The 25,222-nt window shown below is 42.9% G+C and overlaps 1 protein-coding gene and 1 pseudogene across 28 annotated transcripts in view; one reads left to right on the top strand and one right to left on the bottom strand.

Moving 5' to 3' along the window:
- RAP1GAP (RAP1 GTPase activating protein) overlaps positions 1 to 25,222 on the bottom strand; it is a 461,763-nt gene that overhangs the window by 76,294 nt on the left and 360,247 nt on the right. For 11 of the 28 annotated variants that reach the window (XM_085878239.1, XM_085878236.1, XM_085878237.1 and 8 more), the window contains 4 exons: positions 18,128 to 18,163; positions 12,303 to 12,347; positions 4,371 to 4,409; positions 1,021 to 1,203 (listed from right to left, as the gene is read on the bottom strand). In XM_085878239.1, coding sequence (XP_085734365.1) covers positions 1,021 to 1,203; positions 4,371 to 4,409; positions 12,303 to 12,347; positions 18,128 to 18,145 — 285 coding nt within the window. In that variant the 5' untranslated portion in view covers positions 18,146 to 18,163. Of the gene's footprint in view, positions 1 to 820; positions 898 to 1,020; positions 1,866 to 4,370; positions 4,410 to 12,302; positions 12,348 to 18,127; positions 18,164 to 25,222 lie in introns of those variants that run through there. The other 17 variants (XM_085878240.1, XM_085878242.1, XM_085878265.1 and 14 more) reach the window with 4 other exon arrangements.
- Positions 2,585 to 2,725, top strand: LOC147028136 (signal recognition particle RNA; annotated as a pseudogene).

Genomic DNA, 25,222 nt, shown 5'->3' with positions numbered 1-25,222 from the left:
TCCAGGACAGGGGGAGGGGTCTGTCAAAACCAAATAGAAGATAGCCAGTGAGAGAGGCAGAGGAATGGGAGACATCCTGAAAGAGCAAAATTTCTGTTCAGCATATCATGACCAGAGTTACAGCAGTACAAACTAAAACAAAAGACCGGTGACATTATAACAGAGACCTAGAGTATTGGTGGACCATACAGTTTGGGGGGTGGGGTGGGGGAGACGTAGTGGGAGAAATAAGAGCTGAAGAGGTGAGAGGTGGGAGGAGAGGAAGATTTTTGAAGTTTTCAAGTTACCGATGAGATAATTGAGCAGTAACACTGGAGAGCAAGTGGAATAAAGCAGGTGAAACACTAATTCAATATCAGCGTATTGCTAACTTAATTATTTTCTGCTCCAATTGCAGTTAAGAAGAAATATCAAGGGAATAAAAGAGCTACAACAAACGATTCAAAGAGTGATAATAAATAAACAAATTTTGGATACATTGGATGGGTATTATTGGGTCTCATGGATCAAAGAGGTTTTTACAAAAAAAAAAACGTTGGTGTGTGTGTCACGAGGTGGTTTACTCAAAGATTCTTACATAAGAATGTAAAAGAGGTCAGCTGCTTGAATGCATCAAGGAGGAATTTATGACCTTGTGCCTCATTCAAGCAAATATTACTACATACTGTAACCCAATCTAGATCTACATTTCAAAAGTAGCAACAACTGAGTGAGCATCTTATATGAGCCATGACATATGGGATTAAAAGCAGTCAGAAAATGTTAGGCCCAGCAGAAGTGAGTTAACCACTACTACAAGGATACACAAGCTGAGCTTTACCTCATTGGATCCACTTCTGTTTGCAGATATGCACCGACTGCAAGGTTGTTCACTTCTGATAAACTCCAATAAGAGCACTGTTAGGATGGTGGGCTAAATAAAACTTACATCTGTGGTGCATAAAATCCCCACCACACAAACAAGAAGGTGGATAAGTTGGATAAACCAGAATGGAACGTGATGTCGAAAGCAGGACTCACTTGTTGTAGAAAGTGCTGTCGGTAAATCTGTGCGGTACTGTTCCACTCAAGAGTCGACAATGGTGAGCTCGGAGGAAAAACATCCTCTGCAGAGGCATCTGAATGATGCGAAGAGCCCTCTATCCAATACCCTCCAAATTGAGGCAGAATCACCTGTGGGTATGGTTCTGGTCTTTCCAGGACCTGGAGATGACAAAGTATTTGTGCTTTAGGCAAAAAAAATGGATTACAGAAAACATTACAATAGACAGGAAGCATTAACATTCTTTTGCAGCCGTGCACAATGCAATTACTGTATTTGTTGCAAATTGTTGACAGTGAGATTGCATCATTGTATATTAACTTTACACAGTAGGAGCCTGAGGAGACCTTTCAATACCTTTTACATATTAATAATGCCGTAGGGGTCACTAGCCTGCTGAGCCTGTATGCAGGGTGGGCAAAACTTCAAAATTACATCAAACACCAATGCAATTTCAAAATAACTGAAATTCCCTGCCAGGGCAGCTTCCTAATTGGTTTCTCGGCACAATCAATCTTTCCCTTGGGTCACCTAAGCCTCTCAGTGCTCTTGGAAACACATGGCCTCAAGCTCGTAGTGGCAACAGGAAGGTCGGGCCTCAATACTGTAATCATGGCCAGTCTTCAAAGAAGAAGAGAAAGCTAAACCTCACACTTCCCAAAATGTAAATGCTATGTGGTGTTTTAATTAATGGTAATGAGGGTTTAATCCTGCGGTGTGTGATAACATTGCAAAGAAAATGTTGGTCACTGGTCTCCAACATCACAAAAGGAGGCAAACATATCAGGCCGAGGCCACAAGCTGGCATTTGCTTCACAGCGGTCTGAAAAAAAACAAAACAAAGGGTGACAGCTTACAAGACTGTCTTGCGTTTCTTTTCTGTAAAACAATTAAGGATCCTAGCCTCATTAAATCGGTTCAAATGGTTGGGGCAAGATAGTTGGGGAAGTGTGGGGGGGAGAGATGGCAAAGAGAGAGAATTGGAGGAACCCAAGAACAAATTGCTTTGGAAATAGGCACTTGGATCTGGAAACTGTGTAATGAACTATGACTAAGCAAACGATAAATTCATGCAGTGTCGTTTTTGAACAAATCCATGCATGGAAACTCGCAAGATTACTCAAAACAATCTATGAACATGGTTGTTAATGCTGCATGTGAATGTAAAAACACAAAACAATATAGGTTTTCTTTTTTACCTTCTTGAATAATCCTTAGCCTGTTTAACGCACACATATTCATCCATCACCTGTATTGCTAAGATCCTAGGTTTAAATTCCATATAACGTATAACAAGCATTTTTTTTTGATGCGTGGATGGGGTTATGCCCAAAATATCAGCTTCTCCTCGCTCCCACAATGGTTAGCACATCTCAATCAGTCATGATAATTTCATTCATTGTTCTACCTGTCCTCTGACCCAGATCGACACCAGCCTTCACCAGCAAGACTGACTTCTTCATGTTACAATTTCCACATGGTCTGTTCATCACTTGCGCAAATCGAAGATTTTTCAAGTCTATTGGTTGATTGCGTGTGAATACCGGGCGTAGTGGCGTGCGCCTGTAATCCGGCTACTCGGAGGCTTGGGTTGGAGGATCGCTCGAGGACGGGAGTTCTGCACTGGGCCGCGCTATGAGAGGGTGTAGGGCAGCCCGGAATCATGGTGAAACCCAATCCATATCCCTGTGTCGTAAGAGGCGACCAGGGTTGCGTCAGGAAGGGTCGGGATAAATGCGTCGGTTTTATGCGTCGGCATAAAAAACCTGTGCCAAATCAGTATGCAGATCATAACGGATGATCCGCTGTGGCGACCCCTAACGGGAGCAGCCGAAAGACGAACAACAACATTGGTTGATTGCGTGTGTTATTCTGTCTGTTTGTCTGTTTGTTTGTTTGTATTTCAAGCACCGACAGGTCACGCTTTTTAAACCAATCTTCACAAAACTTCACCAAATGGTGGAGTTGGTCGTAAGGAGAAGCTTATTGATTTTGAGGTCAAAAAGTCAACAACTTGTGAAATTTCTAAAATCATCAATTTTAATCCGATTAAGTTGAAATTTGAAGAGGATTTATATGTCAAGTTAATGAATTTAGCAACTAATTATTTTTGAGGTCGACAAATTAAGCCAATTCGATGAAGCCAAATTTCCAAAATCGGCAATTTTCATCTGATTTACTTGAATTTTCAACAGGGTTTTCAAATAGAGCCACTGAATTTAAGCACCCATTAGTTTTGAAGTCAATGTAGGTCAAAAGGTCAACCCAGGCCAAAGTTCAACAAGTTTGGTTGAATTTCTAAAATCCTCAATTTTTCATCCAATTGACTTGAAATTTGAAGAGGATTTGCACATCAGGTTAGTCAATTCAAACACCAATTATTTTTGAGGTCAACATGGGCAAGATTTCTAAAATCCTAAATTTTCATCCTATTGACTTGAATTTTGAAGAGGATTTGCATACCGGGGCACATAATTCAACGAAGAAGTATTTTTAAGGTCAGCATCGGCCAAAAGGTCAACATAGGTCAAAAAGTCGACATTATAGGCCAAATTTTTAAAATTGGCAATTTTCATCCAATTGACTTGAAATTTGAAGAGGATTTGCATACTTGGTCATTGAATTCAACCAGCATTTATTTTTTAAGGTCAAATTTGTTTTATGGATTTTGCAAGTGTCGTGCTATGCATGACATCTTTCTTGTTTGTGTATTGTCTGCTAATGTTCAAGGAATTTATGTAAAAGTACACTGACATCTCCTGACGTCCTTGCCCTGCATGTGATTGTACGTAAAGCTCAACGAAGAATACTGTTAATCCTGGTTGTCCATTTTTCACTGCTCCAACTTTCACAATTTATATTCCTGCCACCTCATTCTGCTTCTCCACTCTTTTTACCAACATGTGCCACCAAAAATCTGTCACTTATCTTCTCTTTTTTTTTGTTCCTTGTTATTTTTGGGGAATTTTTTTGTGATTAAAGTGATGCATTAGCTACAAGGTGAATATTTATGCTGGAAGTGTTCAGAATTCCATTTCGCAATGACAAACTATATTAATCTCCTGCAACCAGCTTCCTCCAGCACAAAAGGCAAAATGTTTCATGCTAATAACTTCCTTCTCCATAATATAGTGATACAACAATGAGCATTGCGCAATAGCACTGGACTGGATGCCTAGAATCATATTGAGATAGTGGCTAGGCTGAATCAGTGACAAAGCTCACAAGGAGAAAGACAGCACACATATCATTAGGCTGTCACACATGGTGCACGTAGGTGTGTGTGGCATAATATGGTATGCTTTCCCAGAGAGATAAAAAAGCTCACCTCGAGAATGCTGGGATATGGGATGTAATCATCTTCTACCTGCAGGAGTAATGGAGAATAAGAATTACCAATGGAGGTAGAACCCTCGTGTATGTCACTTTAAAATTATCTCATGGCATGTAGAGCACAATGGCCAAAGTTCATTTACAAGGATGCTGCTTCCTATTAATCGCAGGGACGTGACTGCTCATGAAGAGCTCTATCAAATTAGAAAGATCAAGTTTCATTGTAATATGTGTGTAAACTATTGAAAGAAACCAAGTTCAAAAATATTACTCTGAGAATTTATTTTTACAAATATAAATGTGTATCCATTATATAATTAAATAAACGGATTTACAAAATATATTTAAGTAAAAAAAAAACAACAAAGGGAAACTACTTCAACTGTAGGTGTAGACCTTCATGAACCATTGTGGAATTGCCCCAAAGATTATTCTCTTTCTTGTAGCTGCTGGTTTACATCATTGCTCAGGATCAGATCTATATTGTCAATGCAGTATCACTTGCAGACTATGGCAGGAATTTAGAATTTGGTCAAGTCCTCAACCCTCCCTCCCCCAAAGCCTCAATCCCCTCTCCCAACACTCTGTGCCTTCTTTCACTCTCTGCCCTCACTTACCCCCCTCAATGCAACCCTCTGGGGATCCTCCCCTCCCCCTTTCTTCTTCAAGTCCTCAACACCCCCTCCCAACCCCAAGTCCACAACTCTCTCTCCCAACTCTCTGCCCCCCCCACCCCCAATCCCAAGTGTCTGTCCTCCCCTCCCCCTTTCTTCCCATTCTTAACAAGTCACACATGGATACACATGGATATACAAGGAACTCTAGTGCAGGAGTCGGCCATTCGACCCAGGGAGGAGGCCATTCAGCCCATCATTTAATTTAATTTCATTATTTTTTATCATCCACGTGAAACATGGAAAATTTTCATCCACTGGCAATTCAATTCAAAAAGGGCGCATCACATTATTTTCACATTAGCACGAAACATGTGAATGTAATTAGGCTCAAGTGAAAGTTGAAAACAACAGGAGCAAGAGGGCAAACAAACGCCTGAATGATTGAAAGTTGCATGCATTGTTGGTTCACGAAAAAATATTTTCACGAAAAAAATAATTGGTTCACGAAAAAATATTTTCACGAAAAAAATAAATGACCACTATATTCGTTATTGTTGTGTGTGTGTGTCTGTCTGTCTGTCTGTCTGTCTGTATCTGTCTGTCCCGAGCATAGCTCCGTGGGTTTTGATCCGATCCTGACAAAATTTTGGTGGGAGGTTTATATCATGATCTAGTTGTGTTTTCCAGAAAATGGGCATGGTGCACCCATTATGGGCGGAGCCACGCCCAAAAAACGTGTTTTTAGGGGGTAGCCGATTTCAATTTGCATCTTCTCCTCGGGGGTTTGTTGAATCTGACAGGGGTTTCGATATTTGGTTTGCCCAATGGCACCTGCATAGCCCCACAGAGCTCGATTTTTCATTTTCATCCCAAGGTCAAGGTCACAAGGTCACGAACTTAGAAAATTGCGAATTGTGTTTTTAGGGGGTAGCTGATTTCAATTTGCATCTTCTCCTTGGGGGTTTGTCGGATCTGACAGGGGGTTTTGGTATTTGGTTAGCCCAATGGCACCTGCATAGCCCCACGGAGCTCGATTTTTCATTTTCATCCCAAGGTCTAGGCCACAAGGTCACAAACTTAGAAAATTGCGAATTGTGTTTTTAGGGGGTAGCCAATTTCAATTTGCATCTTCTCCGAGGGGGTTTGTCGAATCTGGCAGGGGTTTTGGTATTTGGTTAGCCCAATGGCACCCGCATAGCCCCACGGAGCTCGATTTTTCATTTTCGTCCCAAGGTCAAGGTCACAAGGTCACGAACTTAGAAAATTGCGATTTTGACATAAAAACCATCTTCTCCGAGGGGTTTGTCGAATCTGGCAGGGGTTTTGGTATTTGGTTAGCCCAATGGCACCTGCATAGCCCCACGGAGCTCGATTTTTCATTTTCGTCACAAGGTCAAGGTCACAAGGTCAAGAACTTAGAAAATTTCGAATTTTGACATAAAAATCATATGACCGCCCAAACTTTGAGAGCTGGGATGACAATATTTTTATGCGTAATCTTGAGGTCATTCCCCATCTTAAGTCTTCAAACCATTTTTCTCTATCTCGAACACCTTGCCCGTAGTGCCCCCTTCAAGTTTGTTTTTACGCTGATTTCATCAAAGTATGGATAATCCGAGGAGTGTGAAATGCCATATAGCCTATATGACGTTATATTGTTCCTGGAATGTTCCAGAGGAAGTTTTGCACCAAAGGTCATAATCCTTGACCTTTGACCAAAAAAATGTTAACAAAGGTCAAATTTTCAAAGTCGTGGGAATCGAACGGGGTTTTGGACCTTCTTCGACGAACTAACTCCATTAAGCTATAGCACGTATCCTGTTTCCTTATTTTAATGTCCACAACATTGTTTTGTGACCTTTAAAGGTTATGCAAAGGTCAAATTTTTAAAGTTGTTGAACGAAACCGGGTTTTCGACATTTTGCAGCTAATAACCCGTCACTCGTACCACATCATGTTGATCATTTTTATAACTTGGTCAAACATTATCACATTGTCTCATCCTTGACTTCTGAAACAATCTACATCGTCAAATACCGCTCGTGAACCATCGTCGTCTTCAGACTTGTTGCTGTTCACGTTCGTTTCTAACAATGTTAAAAGTAAATAACGACGGAACATTAAATTCACAATCCTTTTCCCTTTCTTCCCGTTGTTGACAACATTCCTGTTCTCGTTCATGAAGAAAAATTAAAAATAAATAAATAATTAAAAAACACGATTAATTCACAATCTCGTGAGATGATGGAATCTTTATTCGTCGGTCAGGTTTGAAGTTCGAGTCTCAGAAATGATAGAGCACAGCAGTCACATAGGAGCCTCAAGGGGTGTCCAAAAAAAAACCCGACCTTGTGTTTCATACGCTATTCATACTGCTGGGGAGGACCCAAGTGACAAACTTGTGTTTATACAGGACATTGATTCACGGAACAATCAGTTGAGGACTGCCAATATATGGAATGATGCTCCAGTTTTGGATACCGCAGAGAATGTGAGGCAACACAGATCAAAACTGTTAAGATGTTTATGATGAATGCTCGAAGTCGACTGGGATTCTTGAAGACGATGATGAATGCCCAAAGCAATGTGCCTAAAACTTCCTGCATGAAACATACAAACTTTAGATCTGAAAGAAGAAAGATGCTTCAAAGATGTCAGGCAAAGAAGTCCAACTCAAAATGGACAAAAATATGTTTGGTCATGTGATAGTTCATGCTCAGAGCAATGGCACACCCTGCACTAGGTTCAATTCCATTGGCATTTGGTGACATTTGATGGATCTCTATGGAAGACCAACAAAGCAAGGTTTGGCAGGGAGATAGAGGGGAATATCTCTCCAGTGTAGACGATTCTCAAACCCTCTATATCTATTACACATGTAATTAATCTGGTTCAGAAGATAAAAGGAAAGAAGAATTTTGCACATTGCTGAATTCGCTGTGTATTTGACACTTCATGCGGGTGCAGAGAGTGACCGAATTGACGTGGTTGTTGATGATTACTTGGAGGTATCCACAAAAAAAAGTTTAGAGAGACTGAACAGAAAGTCTAATACAAGTTTTCAGTTCAAGAACCTTTCTGCAGGCCACAAGATACAAGCCTAATCAATGTATTGGTTGCAAAATTGGAAAACCTCAATGCAGAGAGATGACTAAAACAACATAAAGGACTGCATGTCACATGTGAGGACGTTTGTTCCAAGTTCATTCGAGATAGGTGGGAAGAAATAGAGGAGTTGAAATCAACACATGACGAGGCAGACATATGCATGCATCTCCATGCAGTCTCGGCCTCAGAAGCTGGATATGTCAGTAATAATTACAGCTGAAAACACAGACGCACTTATGCTGTGTCTCAGATTCTGCAATGACCTCTCTTGCCCAATGTGTCTGAGATGTGGTGCACAGAGCTGTACCAGATTCATTGATATCAACAAAGTTGCTGGTTTCCTTGGAATTTATTTATGTGCAGCTTTGATCAGCGTACTCGTACATGCATTCTCAGGATGCAACACTGTTAATGCCTTTGCAGGCAAAGGAAAACTTGGATCAGTGAAGCTGGTGAAAAGGGAGTACAAGACTGTTTCAACAAATCCTTAGCAGGCTTGGACAGACAGTCATGGGAGATTTCTCCACACCTTACATTTGTTACATGACCATTAGTGGTCTCTGCCCTATGGTGACCAGCTCAAGTTAATGTTTAAAGGATTCCAACGAAGGTGTAGACACTGTTTTGGGAAGCTTGTTCCTTGCATCAATCATTTGATGACTGAAGAACTGACTGCAGATCTGTGTTCTACATTGTTGTTTGCCAATGACCTCAGAGCTGAAGTGAGGATAGTGAAACAACTGATCTGCAGGTGTCTTGTGATGACCATGCAAATATGTGGATGTCTCTAAGATTAGCCTGTTTGTCTCTGACAAAGCAAAGTGGTTCAGATAGACTTATTCGAGCACAGGTTTTTTTGCATCGGTATTGTCACTTCTTTAATAAATTTGTGCTTTTCAGACACTGGTTCCACACTGGACTGTATGGTGCTAATACAGAGTGCACAATGGCTCTACATGATGGGCTCTTCGAGAATACGAGCAAAATTACCCATCGCTTTGCTGACAGATTTCATCAAAAGACATCATGTTGTGTTTCACAAATATTCTGCTCTATTCATTCTATAATTTGCCAAAGGTCATCTTCCATCTGCTTGGAAGTCAACCAACATCACCTTCACCAACCACCCTTGCTGGATATATATGGCATGAGGAAAATTCACTTTGACGTTGCTGCGAAGCTCGGTGTTGGATGCTTTGATTGGAATTTCCACTTACATTGAGTGCAATGAAACGTATTTAAAATTTTGAATGACTCGAAGAGTATCCAACATATGGGAGATCGCGTTCCAAGCAAGCAACACGTTCTTCTGACGCTTGTTCTGATCTTGTTCCTCAATCACTCTCAAAAATAACAAAAAATAACTCGGGTTACGTGCATGAAGCAAAAACATACCTATTGCTTATAATTCAAAACACCTCACAGTTCTGAAAAACGTGGGGACAGGAATACTGGACTGTAAATGGTGGGAATTTGTAATACCCTCCCCCACCAGGAGGTGATGCTACATGAAACATATTTACATGGAGAATTTGCTTCTCTTTTTCCACCCCTCCACCACCCCAAGACCACTGGCAAAGATAAACACACTCCGATACATTGATTGGGGTTGTGCTGATCCTACGTAGCAAATCTAGATATAATTGGCCCAGAAATGTATGAGGAGCCCGACACACAAACACCGGTTCGTGAATTAGAGTAAGGATTATGTTATGGACACCTGTTCATGTATGATTTTGAAAAGATACGTCTAATCCTTTGTATAAGTTGTCTAAAAATGTCAGACAGAATCAGTACGTTGCTGTATTGCAAATTTGTATGCTTAATTAAGTTTTAACTTCGTTATTTAACTAACAATATCACACATAAATCGTCCAAAGCTTCATGTAATTGAAAGGTCAGACAAAGACAAAGGTCAGACAGAGGTACCACTACACAAAGACATAGCAAAATGCATGAGCAGGTCAATTAGGGTGGCCACGTAATCAGTATTTGAGAGAATAAAGAAAGAAGTCTGCGCAATCTGGAAGGCTATCGTGCCAAAAGAGAATGTAAAGATACTGAGTTTGTAGAAAATCAAGATTAGAATTTGCCACTGAGGTGGTACTGATGATGCATTTTTAGGCACTCGGTTCATGGACTGACAGAAATGATTGCATTTGAAAACAGATGTGTCCGAGATCATCTACAAGAAAAAAAATGTAATCACTTTACTGATGGTGGGTATGAAGCTGACTGGTCTGAAATTGAATGCGTTGGTATTAGTAGCATTCCTATAGATTGGTGTGAAATTGGCAAGCTTCCCTGCACATGATGTGTGACCTGAGGAGTATATTCATATTGAAAGATATACAAATACGAGGAAAAGCATTCCGACCGAGTTTAGATTTTGCTTATAAATTGCAACTGACATTAAAAAAAAACGCACCTATGCAATAAATTCGATGCCAGTGGTGTCTCTCACCCAGGATTACATTCGACTGGAGAACACATGCCGACATCATTCAGTTCCATTAACATAGCGAGGACTTTGTGAAGCACGATGCTCAGCTCAAGAATCAGAGTGATGATTGATAACTTCTTCAAAGGTGATCCTTTAGTGGAAGAACTTCTTGCGGAAAAAAAAAGAGTCACTGCAGTTGGCTCCATGTGAGAAAACAAGCTCCAAATTCCAACAATTATGCCTGTCACACGCAGCTTGGCTATCCACTCATTTGAATTTGGATTAAAAACCAAATGTTACAATGGTGGACTGTGTGGCAAAAAGGAACAAAGCTGTCATCCTGCTGAGCACAAAAGATCACCATACCAGTCTGGGCATGTTGGTAAAGATGGAACCAGATATCATCACACATTGTAACTAAAATGGCATTCGATTGAGCGGATACCTCCGCCAGGCTGAACAGTTTACCTTTTGTATCCCACCGATAGGCCGGATCTGCATCCAAACCTGAACCAAAACTTAATCGGCTTATTCTTGTCACCTTCCCAACTCATCCACCAAGTTTTGTCAAAACCCTTACATAACGTTTTGAAATATTGTGCTATACCTGTAATGTCATTTTGGCCCCAATTTCCCATTGGTGAAAAATGAAATAACTGGAAGTGCACTCGGAAGAGCGCATACCTCCGCCACGCAATGTCTGATCCACAACAACATATCGGACCCAATACTTTTTTGGAAATATCAGGCTATGTACCGTTTTTGCCCCTATATCTCAATGGTGAAGAATCACTTCACAAAAATAAATAATTATTGTATCCAGATGTGCTATAAATCCGTTCCACTTTTGGTGGTGGAGGTAATTAAACAAAAGAAGGAGTTGATGTGAAGGATCAAAATATATAAAACTACTGCAAATCTCAGATGGGCGGATGACCAGTTTTAATGTGGCAGGATGTCATGGACGTTGGTCCATGACATCCTTCCACTTTAAAATGCATAGCTTATTTTCTGCAGGTTGCACCGAGACTAATACTCCAGAATGTTGCACATGTCAGGTGACCTAGTCAATGAAATGGTGAAAACACACATGAAATACAGAAGTAGCAAACATAAACTGCATGATACTGTCATCAGCAATCAGCAACAGAAGTGATTGGCATTGCTACATGGTCTTCCGACAATCTCCTTCCCTCCATCCCCTGACCTCCAAAAACTCTGCAGGCAGAGCACTGAACAGAGAAATGCTTGACATACCCACAAAAAAGTACAGCAAGTGTGCCACAAGCTGTATGAAATGTGAAGGTAGTGCTTGCAAGGAACATAGTGTTGTAGTGTGCAACAGGTGTAACAGAATATGAGTATAAAAGAAAGTTTTTTTTTTTCAACTTTTCGGTGTCACACAATGAAGGTGCCCAACCGAATGTGTCTAAGGGTTAAGTGTCAAAAATATCAGGAATACCCATGATTGCAGGGATTGAATATATCAGATTGAATTACTGGCTAGACTTTCAGCTTAACCTTAACCACCTTGTCATTGGAGGTGGAAATAACTCGCTGCCCACACAGCATTAGCGGCTGGTGGTTGGATGGCATTTTGGATTGGTTTCACTGGGCAAGGGCAAATGTCTGCAGTTCAGAACTCAGGATGATGCTGTCTGTCAAAGTATTTAGCATTTAGGTTTGCAAAGCCTCCAGGGAAAGGGAATGGAGATGAGCGTTTTATACATCCAGATGAATGGCAGTCAAGCCGTCTTACCCTGGAGCGTGGCATACTGCAGCGTTGATCATCCAGTCTATCACTCTGGAAGAGAAAGAACAAACGAGCAAGTGTTTCTACAATGAGGCACACTGCGTAAACATTAAACCGACACCAGTTAAAAACAGACTACCTCTTCACCTCCAGCACGTCTCTCATTTCGCATTACGGTACTTTTCACAAGCCATATAATACTGGGCTGGCAAAAGGTGAGAGATAAGCCAATCAGTTTCAATTGGAGTTTGGATTCATCCTCGACATCAGGTGCCTCAAGGTATGTTCCATGATTGAATGAACTGTGCCTGCATTGCGGATCGTTTTTGATAACTCAGGCACTCGTCACATATTATTCTAAAATTGACATTTCATTGGCTGAAAGGAGGTGAAAAGGAACTTTTTCATTTGGTTAAATTTGTATTTTCAGTGCTCTGCTTTTTGCATTCTTTCATGCTGGCTTACACACTTCTTATGGGTTATTGCTCTTCGTAATTAAAGGAGAGATCTCTCTTAGAATCTTGAATTCAGTTTCATTGATGCTTTTTCCAAGCATATTAATATCTGCAATGATTGGTCAATCTAATTTGATGTGCTAATCCTCCTCACGCCCATACAAAATACCTTCCTGACATCTGTCCTCACCCCACTGTTCTCTCTTGGTATCTCACAGTCTTTCCCCTACCTAACCCATTTACCCATCCATCTTCTCCCTACTTCGTCCGTCTGTCTGTCTGTCTCTCTCTCTCTCTCTCTCTCTCTCTCTCTCTCTCTCTCTCTCTCTCTCTCTCTCTCTCTCTCTCTCTCTCTCTCTCTCTCTCTCTCTCTCTCCATTGTCTCTTCATTGTCTCTTCATTGTCTCTTCATTGTCTCTTCATTGTCTGCTTTCATCCTTCCGCTCCAAAATCATTTATAAAAATGAAATTATTTAATCATCACAATGCTTCTTTCATCCCTTCCACTCTCACATATCTGACTGTAGTTACGCTGTCTATTCACATGAGCTATGATGTCATTGGCTACTCATCCCCTCATCCAACTCTTCTCTGACCTCTTCCCATTCTCCTACAATGCTCACTCTTATGTCCCACCCCCTCTCCTTTACTGGGCACTATATTGCTCATTTACAAAAAATTACCATGCCCTCCTGAAAGCATTTGCTCGCTTAGATTTTCAACACAGCCGTGATACGAGTTACCACATTGAGAATTTATGTTTCCTGAAACAAAAACCATCTTGCCATTAATGTGAATTGATGTCTGTCTGTCTCTGTCTCTGTCTCTGTCTCTGTCTCTGTCTCTGTCTCTGTCTCTGTCTCTGTCTCTGTCTCTGTCTCTGTCTCTGTCTCTCTCTCTGTCTCTCTCTCTCTCTCTCTCTCTCTCTCTCTCTCTCTCTCTCTCTCTCTCTCTCTCTCTCTCTCTCTCTCTCTCTCTCTCTCTCTCTCTCTCTCTCATTAATGTGAGTGGTCTATTGCGCTCCCAACTGCAATGACTGTGTATGATTCCAACTTCCACTTCCTCCAATGCTGCTACCCCAATTGCTAATCCACAGTGACTTCAGCTGCTACCATTCCCGTTCGCTTGGTGTGAGTCCTCCTTCCATTGTCCAAGGTATTGCAGTCGTGTGCTTTTCTTACACTTTCAGGATTATCGATATGCAGCATTCCCGAACCCATATTTCCCATAATGGCTCCGTCTCTGCCTGATAGGGTTAATTTTGCCTTAACCATATGTGCTCTTACTCAGCTACCTGAGCTCATCATATGCTGTACTCTATAAAGTGTCTATCTCTGGTTGTCTTCAGGGATTTACAAATGCACCGCCAAGCCTGCCAGTTTAATTGGACAAATTTGAGTCTTCAGTCCGTTATTTCACACACCATAGCTTCATCTTGTGATAGAGAAGTGCCTGGGAATTTTTTCGCAAGAAACTCCGCTCTCTCTCGTTCATCAGGTAACACCTTTACACCTCCTGTTATCCTGCCCAACATCTGTTACCCGATACAATGATTCATGCGGAAAGACAATTGGCAGACAGCAGCTCGCCTTTTCTTCCTGGAATGCTAACTCTACTGATGGGAATGTGTAGTTTCTCCATCAAACTGTCCTCCGATACACCGGAAACTAAACATCAGGCCAACGCGACGTCTGAAGTCACGGGTCTCTCACCTTTCGCAAACAAACTTGGTGGTATTTTGATCACCTATCTTGAGAACATGTTTCTCGTAGATTTGTTTAAAATCGTTCTTTTGCTTCAACATTTACACAATCACAAGCAGGGGAATTACCAGTGACTGAGATAATGTGTCTACGGGGTGAGGAAATGTTTTGTAGGAGTTCCAGGTAGGAGTGGAGGAAGTAAAGAAGCAGCTCGGAAAGCTAAGAGAAAATGAAGCACCAGGGCCAGGTAATATGTATCTGAGAGTATGGAGAGAGGTGGCAGAACACATAAGCTTGGAGTTAGAAAAGGTACTGGAGGATTGGAGAGTAGACCAATTCAGATAAATTTAAACGAATTGAAGGCAGTCATCATGGATTTACTAAAGAGAGGTCATGTTTAACAAATTTATTGGAGTTCTCTGGAACAGTTTCTAAATGGGTAAATGAGGGAAGTGCAGTAGATGTAGTATACCTAGGCTTTCAGATTTGATAAGGGACCACATAAAAGGCTGGTAGTTATTGATAAGGCCTGTGGAGTATCTAACTGGATTGAAAATTGGATTCGTGATCGGAGGCAAGGAGCGGCTGTGAGTAGGGGGATGTCTGTTTGGGAGCTTGCAAGCTCCTGGGGTTGTAAGCTCCTCAGAGATTGGTACTCAGATCATTGTTCTTTACAATTTACATGAATGCTTTGGAATGTGGGGTTCAGAGTAGGTTTTTCAAACTTGCAGGTAATGCAAAGCTTGGAGGTAAGGTAAACAGCGGGGAAGGAAAAAGGGGTGGTGAGTGCAACGATTCAGGAGAGTGTAAATACTGGCAGATGCAGTTTATCAGAAGGAGATGTAATGTACTACTGATGGGTATGGACAATGAAAATATGGACTATGTAATGCTAGGGGGGTCTTGGAGCATGTGCCATTATAGATCGGGGGTGGTGGTATAGATACGGGGGATAAGCAGACACCACTGTGTCAGAGAGATGAAGGTAAGGCGAATATGAGTTTTGGTTGTATTGAGACATGGATAAAATATAAATCAAGAGAGGTAGTATTAACACCATACAGGAAGTTACTGAAGCCTCACCTGGAATTAATATTGTGTTTGGTGTTGATCACTGCATCTGACGAAGGACGCAGCTGAAATAGAGATGGTGCAGCTTGGAGCGACTACATTGATCACGGGGCTAGCTCGATCGATTAAGCTATGATGAATAGCTCAAGGAGACAAGACTTTATATATCAGAAAGGAGGAGATGATGAAGGGATCTGATAAAGATGTTCAAGATAATGAAGGGTATAGACAAAGTAAATGCGGAAGAGGCTTTCAGCTGAATGGAAAGTGACAGGACAAGTCCCACAGCCTGAGAGTAAAGGGAGAGTTAGAATAGTCTTTCAATCTCTCTGGGTCTTTCAATTTCAATTGAAGGGGTCTTTCAATCAGAGAGTAGTTAGTGTTTGAAATGGTCTCCCTGTAAAGGTAGTGGTAGCAGAGATAGTAGATGTTTAAATTGTAATTAGATAGGTACTAGAAGCATTGGGATCGAGGGATACATGGACATTGGTCGGACTTGTAGGTACGTAGCTTTAGTTTGGATGGGTGATTGTGTCCATGTATTGTGATATCTGTAAGAACTTCGTATCAAATACTGAATGTTGTCAGTGTTCTTTCATTCCCCAGCTAACAACCCTCTTCATCCCACAAAAGCACAAAACAATAAATAAATAAATAAATAAGAAAACCCCAAAAATACCCTGGCGATGTCACTATGAATGGTTTCACTGAAAAGGTCGTTTAAATAATTTTTTCATGCGAGAAGTCTCACTTTATGCCCTAATAATAACTGGCTGACAAATGATGTATTATATTTCTGGGGTAAACCACTGGGAGAGATGTCGCCTCTGGAACTCCAGAGGCCTCGCCGCTCTGCGGCAGATCACATTTCCAAGCTGGCCTCCAAAGCCAACTGCGGTACCAGAATTCTCCATTAGGCGAAACCTTTTCATTGCCATCCTCAGTTTACGAAGGTGTACAAAGTCTTCATGCAAATAGTCATGGAATATGGCTCCCTTCTGTGAACTGCTGCTGCTTCCCAATACCCCCTCCCCATCCCTTACTTTTAGGCCCTGGAACCTAACGCCTTCTGTGTCACTAGTATCTCATGTCAGGAAACAACATCTCGGGGTATTCTTCTCGCTCACCACATAACAGACAGGTTGGTGAATTTTTACCACCTCTGTTCTGGTTCTGCTCATCCAGCTATCTCAGCACACTGTCTGGCTGGCAGGATGGCATGGAAGTACGGATACTGACCTCTAAGCTGTCTTGCTTGGGTTTGAATATCGACTCAGCTCTAATCTGTCATCCCGTTGTTTCACAGGCAGGGCGATTCATCAATGTGTGTGCGGTCTCTCGCTCGGATGGAAGTTAAACTCGGCATCCCGTCTGCCAGCATTCGTTGATGGACGTTAAATATCCCACAGTGTCCTTCACGAAGGGCGTCGAGCTATCGCCGGCATCCATGGACAAATTTCAAATTCCTGCCCGAACCAGCACAGGGCATTGCATCAGCGGCACAGCCTTGCCCTCAGTCAATGATGCTACCCCACAGCTGAGTGCTGCATACAAATAAAGAAGAATCACTCTTCCTAAACTCTGTCGATCCTGGTTAGGCATGTTCCATCACAAAGCCTTTCCTTGTTATCCTCACCAAGCTTAAACTTAATGGTGACCTCCCTTCATTCATCCCCGTCCTTTCTTACCTGTGGATATGTCTTCCTCAAAATGTTGGCTCAGGCTCTTCCCTCCAGGATTTCAAGTCTGCTGTCCACAACCACCTCATGGTCTCTCCAATTTCAACCTCTGAGCTACCGTATATTACACCTGCTGAGAGTCTATTCTCAACCTTCACCAACAATTCCTCCTATTGTTCTGCGAGACATCCATATCATGATGATGTGCTGGGTTATGCAAATAAGATTTTCTGCTTCAGCCTGTTTTCTCACACCTTACATGTTTACGAGGTATTGGAATGAATTCCTATTGCTCTGGATGCTCTACATTTTAAGCTGATCTTGCTTTGCTGATGATGCCTGAATTTAGCAAAATGATTAAGATTGGTGTTTTGAAATGCTAAACCCATGCATTTCTCTTTTGGGGTTGTTGTCTTCAACTCATTCATTCTCTCTCTCTCTCTCTCTCTCTCTCTCTCTCTCTCTCTCTCTCTCTCTCTCTCTCTCTCTCTCTCTCTCTCTCTCTCTCTCTCTCTCTCTCTCTCTCTCTCTCTCTCTCTCTCTCTCTCTCTCTCTCTCTCTCTCTCTCTCTCTCTCTCTCTCTCTCTCTCTCTCTCTCTCTCTCTCTCTCTCTCTCTCTCTCTCTCTCTCTCTCTCTCTCTCATCAAGGCTTTAAAATGCTGGTTTGAACACAAAACGCATAGGGATTGTTAATTTTGTTGGAGAGATCTCTCTCGTGCTCATGTGCTTAAATTAAATAACTCTGGCTAATAGTGTTCAACCAGAAAGCAGCAGTGGACACCAGCAAAATAAAGAATAAGTGTCAGACAACGAAGCCTTCATTTATATGTGTGCGCACAGGTCAACAGAACAGCAACAAAATACCATGGTCAAAGTTTCCTATGCCAGTTATCTTCACAGAATGCACTCTATTTCTTACCCACCTGCATCCTTTCTATCATCTCAAACAGGTCTGGGGACTGGAAGAAAAGACATCAGTGACCTTGTTGGTTAAGCACTAATGTAAAGATGGCCATAATTGGTGAATGATATCAGAAGATGGGCTGTAGCTTTCTGTAGTAAACAAAGCTTTCGGTAGTGTCATAGATTTTTATTTACATTGCCATTGAATTTGCTTTAACTAAGTGATGGAGCACTCTCTTGCAAGAGTTTGGCATCATTCTGCAAATTTTGTATAACAAGCACATTTTTGAAAGAAGCTTTCTTGTAGCTGTAAGGTAAAAAAAGGATTTCCATGTCCCAAACAACAAAACTTAAAAAGCTGTACAATTCTAACAGATAGCTATTAATACTCTCTAAAATAAAAAAATCCATTTCAGAACAAGTTAGAAATTTTACTTTTAACCCAATGGGAAAATAATGTGCAACAGCATCGACCATCAGGACTGGAGGACAAAGGTTACTAAATAACTCACTATCCTCGCAACTTCTGGATGCAAACAAAACAATGTATCCACAAAATTTCAGATGGGGACACATTTCCTTAACTTACGCTCTATCCCTGAATGTTGACGTTCAGGGTCATATGGGGGTCTGAATAAAAAGAACATGGTCATCTATGGATCATGGGCGCCGGGGGAGGCGTACCCTAGGCGATGGCTTTGTGATCGCAGTCATCTAGTTTGGCATCCTGTTACCAAATTGAAATTTGGAACATGTTTGTGGAAGCACAATTTTACTTGGTGTTCATCTGTAAGTCTTGGCTCACCTACATTCCTACAAGCAAGGAATGGAATATAAAAGGACGTACACAGGAGAATTCTATTTTGCGCATCATACCTGTACTTTATCCACAACCCATTCAGTTAATCGAGCAATTACGCTTTTACTATATGTGAAACCTATTCCGACCATTAAATCATTCTGACTTAACATCCACATCACTTTAAGGCAGGTAATTTGACTAGGATACCACATCCCACTGACACTCCATTGTAACCGGAACGTTTTTAGCTCGGTTGACATTGTCAGAGATTGAATCCAGAATAGATAGCGCATCGGTGAGCCATCAAATGTTGTTTTAGCAAAGCAAGAGAGGCAATGAAATGACATGGTGAAAAAAGGAGATTTTAAGCAAGAATATGAAAGATCTTTGGCTTTCAAGGCTATAGTATTTCATTCCCTTGGAGATAGCGCAACATTGAACAAGGTGTGCTCGATAAAGACATTCGGAACTAACTCACGACTGCTTCATACAACTCTGATATTATAGTACAGTCAAAATGTCGGATGACCTCCCACAAATTGCAACAAAAGCAAACTCAACAGATTTTGATTCCTGGATATGTCCTCAGTGACAGAAAAAAAGTCCTAAGGGATCCTCCGGGGGGAAAGTCCTGAAATCATGGAAATCCAATATGGCCGCCACCCGGCTTTGGGGAAAATGAGAAAATGGCAAAGATTGATATTTTAAAATGTAAATATATGTTTTTCTGCATTCTAATTGTTTCCAGTTATGGTCAGTATATTGATATACAAGAGTAATTATAAAAAAGTGAAATGTATTGAGGGTAACATTAAAAATTATCGCTTTTTTGTGCAAAAATGTCAAATTTTTGTCCCGAAAAATATAAATATTTACCTGATACTGATTTTGGCTCCTGAACAAAAAAAAAGAAGAAATGTTGAAGACACAAGATGAAATCAAGTCTATGGCAAAACAATATAATTATGTAAATCATTGAAACATGACAAAATTCACAATTTCACTCGGGGCAATCACATCTGCCTGATGAAGGTTTCGAAATGAAAATGAAAATTAGCATTAAACTCAGAAACTACATCCATTATAAACTTACTATACATGTTGAGAAAAATCAAGCGTATTAAAGTTAGAACTCGACAATGTCGTCATCATCCTCATCATTTTCACATGGAGTGTTTGTGCAGCCAGAGCCCCTGCAGTTTCCACAAGCTGGAGTGCACTCAATGTGCTTCTCGCATGTGCATCTCATGGTGCTACATTCAGACTGGCAGTTGCACCTAATGACACGTAACATCTTTTCAGGAGCTTGAGCTATTGATGTCTGAAGTGGCACAAAACCCTCGTTACATTTCTGCCAACCCCAGTCTGTCAGAAGAAGTTCATCTGCACTTCCCTTCCATTCTTGGACTTGCAGGCGCAGGATGTGATACTTTGCTGCTTCTGATGTTGGTGGTAACATCTGTGGTTGCACGTGAGAGGAGCTCCAAGCCACCTTGTCCCAGTACCGCTGATACCGGAGGGTGTCCAGGGTGTCAGTTGACTTTCCGTTGTAGATTATCACCAATGTTTTTTCTCCTGCATCTGCCACATCACATACAGAAGCTGAATATGTATCAAAAACCTTGGCCTGGTCACGGAATGTGTTGTTTGCTTTGAACGTTTTGAGGGAAGCTCCCTTTCCAATCCCATGAAGACGAGATGTCGTGTCGCACCCAAGAACTGCATGTAGAAACAGTATGTGCTTGCATATGTCTGTACCAATCATTTTCTTTGTAGCCTTGATGTTCCAGATGTGAGGCTTCTTCATGTTCTTCTTTGGCTCGGGACAAAATAAGAGGTCATGGGATTCTAAGCTTGCATGGTAGCATAGGAGGACGAGGAGGTCTGTGTCATCACCAACTAACACAGTGTTGGTGACAGTAGCAGACTGCACGGCCTTCAGTACAATCAGGAGATCAGCATCCCCTGAGGCATGGTGTCTCTCACAGTTCTTCTTCTGAAGCTCTTCACCCAACATAAAAATGAATCGCTGTTTATTCTGCCCATTGGCAAGAAATTGTTCCTTCTTCATTGTGAGACGCATGTCAGCTGTAAAAGTCACAGTAGTGCCAGCATTCCCTTTAGACCGTCTCTGGTGTGTCATATCCTTCGTGTTGGTACTCTCATAACCATCAAACATGACTATGGCATCTCCGTACTTCTTCGTTACATAATCAGTGTACTGGTGGCATATGTCTCTGTATGTAGATCCACGAGACCATGGAATGCGTTTAACAAGTGCCCCGCCATCCAAAACATACTGTTGCCCATCATTGGGGATATCTGCTAGGACATCGGATCCAACAAGATCCCAGATGGCATCAGCAAAGACTGGCTTGTGCGTTTCTCGGAGCTGAAGAGAGGAATCAAAGAGGGCTCGTGGATAGCTGCACAGTTCATATTTGAAGGCCGACTCCAGTTCTTCTGCTGTCTGTGCAACAGTGATCAGTCTCTGGAAGAGGAGTTGTGGGTCAACCAGGACTTGCTCTCCATCAATCTTGACAGATGACTTCATGCCGAGGGTGACAACTTGGTCTTTCCTCTTAAATGTGTACTCGGCAGGTGTTTTCCCATCCATAGATTTCAATATTTTGGCTCCTACAGTATGTGCTGTATCGACGTTGACTGTGGGGTGTGCATGAACTCCAGTGGCAATGTTCCTCAGACGTGGATCACTACTGAATGGATTCCGTTCCTGTAAATACTGAAGAGCTGATAGTGTGTCCTTCCAGTCACGAGATTGTCTTGCCTTGGTCATGTCCTTCTTCTACTCTCCAGTGTTGTAGTTCACACCTGTGAGCTCCTGCATTGCCTGGTTTATTTCTGCACAGGCAGGCATTGATAGTAGCCATACCAGTCGTTGTTGCTCTGTCATTCCTCGCCCTCGTGTGAGCCCCCCGCTGGTCTTCAAACTTCTCATCAGAACTTGTTCGATGATCAGGCCAGATGAAAGACCTGCCCACAGGCGATCACTTCGTTGAACCACATGGAACCCCTCATAAAAACGTTGTTGGACTTTGGGATGTTGAGTTTTGAGGTTGGGACATCTGCTGCAGATACACCCTCGCAGATTTGGCATACAGGTTGTGGCCCGAGGCTGCCTGGTAAGGCAGCATTTCCTGGATGGCCTGTAGATGTAGTGCCCAGTTCCCAGTGCGCTCTGCCCGGATGTATTTGTGTAGAATGTCTAGCATGTCCATATACTGAACCCAGAGCGCTGAAGTTCGAGAAGATATCTTTGCAGATTCGGCATGCTTCTGAAGGTGGTCTTTGATTCATTTTGAAGACGTCAGACTTGCATACTTCTTCCACAGACTGGGGTTGGCAGAAGTGTGACGAGGGTTTTGTGCCACTTCAGACATCAATAGCTCCAGCTCCTGAAATGATGTTATGTGTCATTAGGTGCAACTGCCAGGCTGAATGTAGCACCTTGAGATGCACATGTAAGAAGCACAACATTGAGTGCACTCCAGATTGTGGAAACTGCAGGGGCTCTGGCTGCACAAATACTCCATGTGACAATGATGAGGATGATGACGACATTGTCGAGTTCTAAATTTAATACGCTTGATTTTTCTCAACATGTATAGTAAGTTTATAATGGATGTAGTTTCTGAGTTTAATGCGGATTTTCATTTTCATTTTGAAACCTTCGTCAGGCAGATGTGATTGCCCCGAGTGGAATTGTGAATTTTGTCATGTTTCAATGATTTTGTCATGTTTCAATCAAAGGGCGGAGGAGCTCCTTGTGAGCCAACGGCCATCCATATCTAGTACCCAACTGTGTCTGCGGACGTCCTCCTGCAGTTGGGTCACTTCTTATTAGGAGGTTGGTGGCAGGATTTGCACTCCGGCCACCGTAAAACCCTTCATTCCGCAAAACGCAAAAACGCAAAAAAATCTGAAAACCCACTCCGTGGGAGTACCTCCTGTGCAGCTTCCGTTCGCAGGGCAGCTCACCGGATGACGGGATTGGGGCAAAGCCTTCGGGACCCCCAATCTTTGATAGGAGGGAAACCACGGGGTAACATCCCTGGGTCAGATTGCGGGAGAGTGTGTCGGAGTGGTGCTGAGGTGTCGTCCACCAGACGGCGGTCTCCTTGGGTTAACCTGAGGCGGTCCCTTCGGGTGGGTGCCTGGAATGTCCTATCCCTAAGAGAGGATGATCACCTGTCTCTGTTATCATCTGAGCTCAAGCGTTTGGACATCGGGATTGCAGCTCTCTCTGAGGTTCGGAGACCGGATTGCGGCGAGATAATGGTGGGTGGTTACACCTACTATTGGTCTGGTCGCTCTGATGGTTACCATACCCAAGGAGTTGCTGTAGCTGTGTCCAATAAGCTGACCCCAATGATAATTGAGGTAACACCAGTCAACGAGCGTATTATGAGATTAAGGATTCGTCACTCCTTAGGTGTCATTTCCCTGGTCTCTGTTTATGCTCCGACTGAGGCGAGTGATCTCACCGTGAAGGATGCATTCTACGCCACACTCGAGTCTGTGGTTGATCAGTGCCCCAGATGAGATACACTTCTAGTCTTGGGGGATTTCAATGCATCGACTGGAACTGATAGGGACGGTTATGAGGTGTGTGTTGGTCCCCATGGGTCAGGAACTATGAACCAGAATAGCACTAAGTTCCTTGACTTTGCAAGAAGTCATGGACTTAGGGTGGCTGGTTCATGGTTTCAGCGCCCACAAGCTCATCGCTGGACTTGGTATTCCAACGCTGGCGGTGTGGCAAAGGAGATTGACCATGTCCTCATTGACGGTCGTTGGAGGATGATCCAGAACTGCAGGGTCTACCGGAGTGCTCAGTTCCTCAATACTGACCACAGGCTTGTTGTAGCAACTCTAAAGCTGCACCTTAAATCCTGGAGAATGGTACCATCCCAGCTGAGACTGGATGTTGCCAAGCTCAGGGATGAGAGAGTAGCTGAGGAGTTTGCGAACAGGCTGAGTGGACACTTGGGGGTCTGGGTGCTTTGGGGGTCCTGAAGAGTTGTGGAGCGCCTTCAAGACCACCGTCCTTGATGTTGCCGGTGGATGCCTTGGAGCTCACCGCAGGGCAAAGAAGAATTTTGTCTCTCAAGGGACACTGGATACCATTGACCAGAGTCGCAGGGCCAGGCTGAATGGCAGAGCTGAGCTGTTCAGGGAGCTGAGGCGTAAAACTGTACGTGCACTGAGGGTGGACAAGGAGGCCTATGTGCGAGGAATCTGTGAGGGGGTAGAGCATCACCTGTGGACAGGTGATTCTCGTCCCGCTTACAGGGGAATTCGCGCATTACGTTCATCCAAGCCCATCCCTCGGTGCACTACAGTTCGAGCAGAGAGTGGTAGGCTCTTGACAGAGGAGTCTGAAGTGAAGGCCCGCTGGGCCGGTTACTTTGAGCGGTTGTACCAGGCTGATCCCCCAACTGTCGAGTTGGACGTCAAGGGTGTTACAATCCCTGTTGCTGACCCTCGAATCAACTGTGGTCCACCTACGCTTGTGGAAACACGGGCTGCGGTGAACCAGTTGAAACGGGGCAAAGCTCCAGGGATCTGTGGCATCCATGCCGAACTTCTCAAGGCTGGTGGAAATGCTGCACTCGTGTCGTTGCATGCAGTTTTGTGCTCTGCCTGGAACACAGGCATCATCCCAACTGACTGGAAGAGGGGCCTTGTTGTCCCTCTCTGGAAAGGGAAGGGTGATCGCCAAGACTGCAACAACTACCGAGGGGTGACGCTGCTCTCAGTGCCGGGCAAGGTCTTTGCTCAGATAATTCTCGATAGGGTTCGCCACCATCTGCTTGAGCACCAGCGTCCAGAGCAGTCAGGCTTTACACCAAAGAGATCAACGATTGACCGTATCCTTGCACTTCGTGTCCTCACCGAACGCAGACGAGTTTCGGCAGGGGCTGCTTGCAGCCTATGTTGATCTCTGTAAAGCATTCGATTCAGTGAATCGGGATGTCCTCTGGAGGATTCTTGGTCTTCGTGGGGTGCCACCAAAACTGATCGATCTGATGCCTGAACTCTACTCTGGTACTGAGAGTGCTGTGAAGTGTGGTGGTACCATCTCTGACTTATTTCCAGTTATTACTGGAGTTCGTCAGGGATGTGTACTTGCCCCCACACTTTTCAGCACTTGTATGGACTGGATTTTAGGGAGGATGTCGGAGAGATCAAGTTGCGGTGCGTCATTTGGGAATGTCAAGATCTCGGACCTTGACTTTGCAGATGATGCAGTCATCTTTGCGGAGACTTTAGACATCCTCTTGGGGGCCCT

Source organism: Eptatretus burgeri, chromosome 4, assembly GCF_056783735.1.
Source record: "Eptatretus burgeri isolate ZD-2024b chromosome 4, Ebu_testis_v1, whole genome shotgun sequence".
Taxonomy (NCBI): domain Eukaryota; kingdom Metazoa; phylum Chordata; class Myxini; order Myxiniformes; family Myxinidae; genus Eptatretus; species Eptatretus burgeri.
This window is presented reverse-complemented; position numbering and strand designations above follow the sequence as displayed.